This window comes from Nelusetta ayraudi, unplaced genomic scaffold (genome assembly GCF_046127955.1).
Source record: "Nelusetta ayraudi isolate G7.1 ecotype Tasmania unplaced genomic scaffold, CSIRO-AGI_Nayr_v1 ptg000006l, whole genome shotgun sequence".
Taxonomy (NCBI): domain Eukaryota; kingdom Metazoa; phylum Chordata; class Actinopteri; order Tetraodontiformes; family Monacanthidae; genus Nelusetta; species Nelusetta ayraudi.
The window spans coordinates 2,146,229-2,155,000 of record NW_027466056.1 but is presented as its reverse complement, the minus strand read 5'-3'; the positions used below and the strand labels follow the sequence as shown (position 1 = coordinate 2,155,000).

Below are 8,772 nucleotides of genomic sequence, written 5' to 3'. Positions count from 1 at the left end.
GTCACAACACTGTTGCTGCATCTTGCTTGAACCACCCGTGTTTTTGTTGTAAACCAAAGGGAAACATTGGGCTGCAATTTGATGCATTCACTTGTGTCACAAGACGTACAGTGAGCGTTAAGGGTCAAAATAGACTAGCATGTGATTCAGAATTTCCCATCGTCAACTGGAATGTTTCTTTGGTATTTTTGAAACGGTCAATCCCCCTCCCATGCAAAAGGTTCTAAAAATTGGTTGGAAAGTCCCACGTATTTAACCGCCAAGGTTGAGTAACACAAACTTGAAGAGTGGTTGACCACCCTTCACACCTTGTTGCGAGGGAGCCTAATGACTCGCATTATGGCAGGGCAGGAGAAAAAACCAAACCAATGGGATTGTCAGAATAACAACCTACATGGGTTTACCTCATCTCGCATTACATCCCTACGCTAGTGGGGTGACTAAACCCCCTTTAGGACCGCCTCCAAGTGTTTTGCTCCACTTTGGTGGATAAATATATGGGATTCCCCATCAGTGAATTTAAAATTATTCTGCTCCAGTTTTTGCCGGAATCTTTTTTTTTTTAAAGTTTATATTCAACATAATGCTTTAACTCAATGAAATGTGTGGAAAACAATGCACATGCACAATGTAAAGGCATTTTTTTTTTTAATGCTTGGCCTGTAGATGTAGATCAGTCTACTTGGCTTTAGACTTTTTGACTCTAGATCTTCAAGATACCAACAACTAGTCAATTTGCTTCAAGTACAAGAAAGACCTGGATGACTGAGAACCTTCACAGACAAGATTTTACTTTTACACGTCTGACTATTTTTTTCACCAGCTGGTGGTGATTGGCATTGTTAATTTCACCACCTGGGTGATGGCTCCAAAATGAGTGGTCACAGCTTAAAAAATAATACACAGGAAAAACTAAGGTATCGTCTATGTAATAGTAGAGTCTGTTTTTATCTTGTTGCATTTATTATGCCATCTGGTCAGGATGTTAGAATAGAATCCTGCCATCACCTGCCTTTTTCCCCCCGCTTCATGATTGTACTCATTTTCCTGATATAACTTGCAGAGAAAGTGTGTGGAATTGACCATCTCCCTTTATGGAAAATGCCAAACCGCTGTCTGGGTTGTCGGAATTCTTTCCCCAGCTCTTCATGCCAGCAATTATTTAGAGTGCATGACAGAAGGCTAAAAGGTATTTGGAATATTCAGTGGACGGTGCCTTTTATTTTTTTTTCCTCTGATGCACTCATATTCTTGTAAAGAAGCTCGTGAGATGTTTCAAAGCACACAGAATGCTAGTTTTCCTCCCCATGTATGCATTGTGCAGCATTCAGTGTGCAGTCGGCAGTCACACTCTGTCTGGCACCACGGCTCATTTGTGATAACCGAGTGAGAGTACGCGGCATTGTTTTTCTCAGACTTAACAGCCTGGCGGGCCTAGCTGTCAGCGTTTTTCCCTGAGAGCCGAAGATGTTGAGTTGTTGAATTGTACATGCATGTACGTACTTGACGAATTCAGTGATGGAGAGAAAACTTGAAATATCAGTTTTATGTTGTGCTATGTGCTGCTGATATGACCGGCTTTCTGCTTGCAGAAGATTTCAGTCTTGTCTTCAGGTCAGTGACCACAAGCCTTCAAGGTCCAGGGTGTAAAATTTCTGAGGAAGCTCGTCTTTCGCATTTAGCGCAATTCATAAATAATTTTCGCTTCATAAATACCAGGCTTCCTTAAAATGTGGTGATGGAAGATTGCAGCTAACTACAGTAGGAGCAAGTCTAGGAGCAAGACCTTTGCTGTATGTATATTTTTATATTTATAAGAACCGTTCTATGGGCTGGAAAACCAAATTACTTTTATTGTACTGCGAGTATACACTTTTAAGTATGCATTTATGAGCTATATGTTGCGCTTTTACCAATAGAAATATTATAAATTAAGCCAAATTTTACAGACTGGACCTGTCAGTTATTGCATTGCAGCATGTAGGTCATGTTTGGAGACTAGAGAGAATTGGGCAACTGTGTCCGTCTGGAATGGTTAGTCCAAAAGCCCACACTCAATCTAGATTCCTTCAGAATCAGGTTTGAAATTGTGTTTCGTATAGGCTCTAAAGTGAAAACCATTGCTCTGATTGAGAGTCCGAAGAGCGACAGCATTTTGCTGCCGTTGGGACATTGAAGGTCTTAAGGCTCCGTCGAAAAAGAGAGGTGGTGAAGACGCGTCGTGGTTGAACGTGAAGACTGAGGGGGCAGTTTCAATTCCGAGCCTTCAGTGTAAGAAGAAGGCACCAGTGAAGCTCACACTAGAAAGGCACACTCTCCCACGCTTGATCAAGACTTTCTGCTCGGTAGCGGGCAGTTTGTTCATTTCACACGTTGCAAGGTGCACATAGACCAAGCCAAAATGTATTTTTATTTGGTCAGGGACCTCCACGGTACTATCGGACGATTTGTTGTGTAATCGTACATAATATGTCTTTGCTCGCAAGGTATTCTGCCAGTTGGCTGACAGCCAACAAATACACTGCAGTGTATATTCACGCCGGTTCTTCTCCGGGCTTCTGTTTACTGCACTGGGCAAGTCTAACAGCTTAGTTTGCCTTAGTGTGTGGCCTATATACAGTATGTTTTGGGAACCAGAGAGTACGTTGACTTATGAGAGTGTGTGTTTTGTAGTATTCCAACCATTTTGTGATGAGTATGTTCATTTAAAAAAAAAAAAAAAAAAGTTCAGATCTCATTTTCAGTTTGAAACTGTATTATTATGTTTATCCATTATTTCAGCTCTTTTGTCTGTTTCATAAATAAGATTATCTCTGCAGATAAATTGCAAGAAGAATATCCCTGTGGACATGGTGTACAGTATCAAGTTTTTTTTTTATGTGTATGGGTATGTGTATCTAGTATCATAACTATTGTATCGCCAAGTATTGATATCGACGACAGACTCAAACTCGTTTATGGTTTTATGCTTAAAAGAAATGCATAGTGTGAAATATATGGCAGGAGATAAAACTTTTTGTCAAAACTGGAAGCTTTTTAAAGCTGCTCTGGCTGATTCCTCACAACACTCATCTGCTTCTCATGCAAACAAGAGCGTCCAAGGATCTCTGAATCTGGAATTCGTTAAAGACGATATCCTCTAAATATTTGGTCAGGGGCAGATAACGCCCTTTTTCAAGTTCTTAAAGCCTCACTTTCAAAAAATGCAACCTAGAGAACAGTTAAGCAGGAATATAGAAGTCAAAGCTGTCACATTATGAGGATTATCTCATTTATCGCAATTTAAAATATAACTTTTTTTAAAAGATAAATAGATAAAACACCTATTCATTTGATCATTATTATCGTTATTATAAATCAAGCTGAGTTGGACGGATATAACTGCGTTCATAGTCATGACATGTACAATTTAAATTGATTTGGCCTTATTGAAAATATCAGCTATGTTTTCCTTCTCTTTTCAAAGCAGCCTATGCTGTGATTCGTGGCTCAGCGTTGCATGTTGACTCTGTCAAGTCAGGTTAGAGCTGTGCAGGTACACTGCCAAAAAATAATTAGACATGCAGCAAAACACATGGAACTTAGGGATTACTGCAATGATTCAGTGTTTACAAGACACGGTGTGGCTCAGTATTCACAACTCATCCTAAAAAATAAAATCTGGGCCAAGTCTGGCCATTCCGTGGCCTTTTTGGGGGCCAAGGGAGGCCCAAGGAGTTCAGATTTAGTGCAGCTCGAATGCTTGGAAATAACAATGTGTTTAGGGCAGCAAAAATTGTTGTTTGTTTTTACATGGACTTATTGTAAAGCATAAGTGGATTTGGTAATTGTGGTACTGTACAATAAACAGTGAATGCAATATGCATTATCATGAACATAGGTACAGTAGGTCTCTTTCTACCTACTTATTTACTTTGTAGATCCTGCAGGAGTAATGTTTTCATTTTTAATTCAAAGGTGAAAAACTGTTTTTGCATAAAATCTTCACACAAAGAGAGAGAAAAAAAAATCCAGGTACCGCATTTAAAAAAGAATTACTGTAAATTAGTAAAACCTTTGTTTAGTAAACACGGGCTTACATTGCTGCTACTTCTAATTAGCTGACCTCCTCCCAGAACTAAGGAGAGTCATTTGTATCGGCAGCTTCGCAGCGACGCCTTCAGAGCGGAGTTTAATTCAGACCAACGAGCATCTCAGCAAAAATAGAGTAGTTCATTTATTTGTTCCATCGTAACTAAAACATACAAACAACATCGCATTCACGTGGTTGAAAAACTGTTTGCCACTTCCGCTTTACCTTGCCATCAGGGGGACAGCAGATGTATCAAATGTCAATCAGTCAATCCAGACACAGACCCACAACAGACCAGACAGAAGGCCAATCATGCACAACAGCACAAAAGCATTAGATCCAAACATATTCCATTAACATAGATATCCATATTTCATCCACGCCATGCAAACTATAAATCATATTATTTCTTTAAAAAAAAAATGCAAAACAGCTCCAACTATTTTTGTTATACTGTTGTTGTCTTCTGTGCTGGGAGCCTCAGTGTGGTCTACTCCATTAGTCTTCCTTCATGGGTCTTGATAACCATTTGTCAATGCGCACAGCCAGTCTACGGTCAGCAGCAGCAGTCCCTTTACCACTAAGCACTCTGGCCATTAGCGTTGTCCCAAGCTATTTCATTACTCAATCAGACGCATAGCCAGCCAAGGACTCCTTTAAATCACCCAGCTGGCTTCTCTCCGCTCCCTTCCAGCTCTGAAGGGGACCAAGTCGACCCAAATTTGTCGACGTTTTGATTGTTGCTTTGTGAGAGTGGCGTTCACATGAATGACAATTGTCAGTTTCGAGGTATGACAGCAAGTGCTAGATGGTGCAGGTGCAAAGCCGCATCTCAAGTGTGCCATAGCTCTGCGGGGAAAATGAGGTTATTGACTGAGCTGGAGTCATGTTGCCCATGAATTTGACCAGCGGAGTCCGAGGGTCTCGCATTGATTTCACAAACCACAACTCCCGGGAAACTTCAAGGCTTTTAGTATTGAAATGACTGAATTGATTTGTTTGAAGGCTTAGGACTTTATGAGTTTATATTGTAAAGTATTACTTTTTAAAATGTAAGTTTTCTACTCATTGATTTGAGTAATGTTTAACGCAATATGAACTCCATGAATAGACTGACTGCTTTCTAACTACTTGCTTACCAATTTTATTTTAACTTTTTTTTTCATGTCCTTTCAGAATGACCCTATTGTTTTAACAGTCTTGCTGCTTTTGAATGTCTCTTTGAAAGAGTTTGGGAAAATTCTTTGCAGCCAATTAAAGTCAAAGGCGGTTGTCCAACGGTCAGTTCAAGCCTGTGATTAATATCGTCTATAATGGGGACAGACCCTCTGACAAGGAAATGTAGGATGAAAAATATAGCATGATGAGATGTCACGCCACTTGTATTAAATAGTCGTTACTAACAGTTTCTTTTTATTAAGAATTCAGGTTTGTAGATTGGGTTTGACATCATTGATTTTTTGTCAGAGCTATTGATTAGTTCCCATAAATGATTCAACCGCACGTTTTTACGGAGAGGGACTTTATTGATCGGGCTTTGCTTGCCAACACAGCTCTGCAGACAGAGCATAAACCCAATAAAAAATTCCTTTCAAATCAAGAAAGAAAACTCTGTGAAACAAAGAAAAACAAAACGCTGTATTCACAGAGAAAGTGACGCTGACCATGTGTACGAGAGAAACAGAAAGAACAGATACCTCATACTAGAGTATACAGTGTGTAGTGTGTGTGATGGCTTCACGAGTTGTGTACGACAAACAGAAAACTAGCATGTACAGTCTAACTTTTGATGCCAATCAAAACTTATAATGCCAATATAGGATTTTGTGGAATAAAAGAAAAATATAAATCCATTAAAAAGCAAAAACACAATGAACACAGTTGCCCTACAGTCAAACTGCTGTTGGAATGAAGCATCTGTGGAGGTGCGGCCTCTGTGAGTACACTGTCGTTTCATGGCATTTTCCTGGATACATTACTTGAATTCACATTTCTCCCCTGGAATTCCACAGCAACATTAGCTTTAAGGGGGAGAACAGAAAACTTCAACTGAAATAATGGCTTCACCTGTTCTTATGTCTCATGGTTAACGTTAACTTTGTTTTCCAAAAAAGGAGCAGGCAGTCTCTCTAGTTAGTCTTTACTCTGATTAGTGGTCATGTTTTCCTGTCAACAATGTTTAGACTGTTTTGACCACAAAGCCTTGGCTCAGTGCACAGGCAGCACTCTGGGCTGATTTACTTTTTTCTTTTTGGCGAGGGTGGACCCTCTCAGCAGGAAATTGTTTGAAGATGTAGATGTAGATGTGTAGATGTGCATTGTTGGCGGATGTGTAAAGAAACATCTCTCACACCTTCTGTACTGAAGAAACGCTGTTGTACTGTGTTGCATAGCTCCAGGCTTCGCAGCACTGTTTGTCATGTGCACAATCTTGTGCTTTGATGTTCAAAAATGTGTTTTGTCTCAAATTGAAAATGATTCAGCTGCACAAAGCACCGCTTTTTTTTATTTTCTTTTTTATGAAATTATTTACTTTTAAATTCAATGAAAATATGTTTATTAAGTTGAATGGCATTAATTTAAATCATTTTAAGTTTCTAATATTTTTTAATATGTTGCCTTAAGTAATTAAAAAAAACAACCAACCAATTTCTTTCTGAATGGAAGCTTTGTTTCTCTAATTCTGCTGACTCTAACCATTGGCTCTGCTGTTGTGTTGCACATGAATGCTTATTGTGACAGACATGATGGCAGGATAGATATTTGTTTGTATTTCTTTTGTGTTCCCCCTTTAAAACTTTTGCATTTTAAACACACACTGCACTGAAGGGACCACCAGGAAAAAAAATCCTCCACACCTTTAGACCAGCAGCAGCAGCAGCAGCAGCAGCAGCAGCAGGCTGAACTGTTGATTCAAGAGAGAATAAACTCTGGCTTTTGAGAATTTTCATCCCAATTCATTCAAATGTCTCAGCAGAAAATCAACATTTGTCAGATCAGTCAATTGTATCCCATTGTTTATTGTCTAGTATTGGCGACCCTGTGCTAATTGTACCCTCAGTTTCACAGGAGTGGCACCAGGTCTGGTCTTCTGCATACCTTGGACGTCGTGAGTTTCTTGTTGCCTACAACTATTCTCCTTGGTAGAGCAGTCAGTCTGGCACAAACACCCAACCATGCCACGTTCACAGTCACTTTAATCAGCCTTCTATTCCTTTTTAACACTCAGGTTGAACATCTGCTTGTCATCTTGACTGTCCTTATGTTGCTGAATACTTTCACTTGCTGCCGTGCGTCAGGATGATTAGATTTCCATTGCGTCCCCACCCTGAAAGCCACAACCTTTCACATTTTTTCTTTCTCCTGCGTCTCATCTTACCAGACAATCAATGGCAGACTTTTTTGTTGGCTCATATCATTAATCTTTCAGAAAAATTCTTCTTGAAACATCCAGGTTTTTTTGTCTTGGTTTGTGCTGCTGATTTGACCGTCTTTCTACTTGCGTATGAATTCGGTTTTGTCGTCGGGTCACTAAAGACACGGTGACTACAAGCCTGCAAGGTCCAGTGTGTAAAATTTCCAAAGGAAGCATTGTTGATCATTGTTTGCATTGCAATGTCTCAGAAATTCTCCTACAGCGCAGCTAATTTAGCTGTTTATTCCAAACACAATTGTGATGGTGTATTTAAGTTGCATCCACAATGTTTTCATATTATTTTTTTCATTTCCAGGTCTCTGATGAAATGGCATCACTCAAGGAGAAAGAGTCTCCACCCAACACAGGTCAATCAGACAGCCGTCTCAAGAGCAAGAAGCCGCCCAGCCTTGTGATTGCGATCCCGCCGCCTGCTGCAATGATGCCCCAGGACCCTGCAAAACGGGTACATTAACCACTTTGCTTGGCCCGACTCCTTCATTCATGCCAACTTTTACGCGGAGATGTTTCTCAGCTTCATGACATCTCATTCCATGACCCCTAGAATTGCGCCAAACCCTAAATATCACAATACAAAACTGATCATGGAAACATGCAAACTTGGAAAAACCTCTCTAAAGGAGACTCAACTGGTGGCTCCTGAGACTCCACCAGTTGAGAACCACTCCACTGTGGTAGAGGGTCCACGGCCTTCATGGCGCCCTGGGCCAGGAGGGTGGATCGCTCCTTGTTGCTAAATTGAGGGACGTCTATAATGTTGCGTATCCATCGGTGTATCTAATTATTGCGCTTAAATTACCTCATGAGATATTTGAAAATAATCATATTGTTTATTCATACCAGAATTTTCATGCAATTGAATAACTTTAATAATTTACCCGGAACTGGAAAGATTTGCTCATGCCGTCTGATTAGTAATTTCATTCATTCTTTCAGTCGTTGAATTTGCCGGTTGCAATCAGCAGTGAAGGATTGCACGTTACAGCGGCAGGTTTGGGTTCATTTTTGTGGTTCAGGTGTTTGTTTTTGACTTTTCCACCATAGAATGCCCAGTCAGACTGCATTACTGATGCCTTTTTTTTTTCCTTCACACAATGCCGCAAAGCAGTCCTGGATGAACTGTCGCTTCTGAATGCATAAAAATGGGTTCACATGCTCCCAAAGCTGTTTGTACTTCCTCTCTGAGGCCCAGGCTTTGAATGCAAACTACCGGTGCTTCATCTGCACAGTCATTTGTAGTCAGGAGTTTAATTGCCCAAACAGT

General features: G+C 40.2%; 1 protein-coding gene across 2 annotated transcripts in view; it reads left to right on the top strand.

Annotated features, from left to right (window-relative positions):
• LOC142880225 (inactive rhomboid protein 2-like) overlaps positions 1-8,772 on the top strand; it is a 31,591-nt gene that overhangs the window by 3,135 nt on the left and 19,684 nt on the right. Inside the window, exons 1-2 of one of the 2 annotated variants that reach the window (XM_076013997.1) lie at positions 7,163-7,181; positions 7,804-7,953. In XM_076013997.1, the coding sequence (XP_075870112.1) occupies positions 7,816-7,953 (138 nt within the window). In that variant the 5' untranslated portion in view covers positions 7,163-7,181; positions 7,804-7,815. Of the gene's footprint in view, positions 1-7,162; positions 7,182-7,803; positions 7,954-8,772 lie in introns of those variants that run through there. The other variant, XM_076013989.1, reaches the window with a different exon arrangement.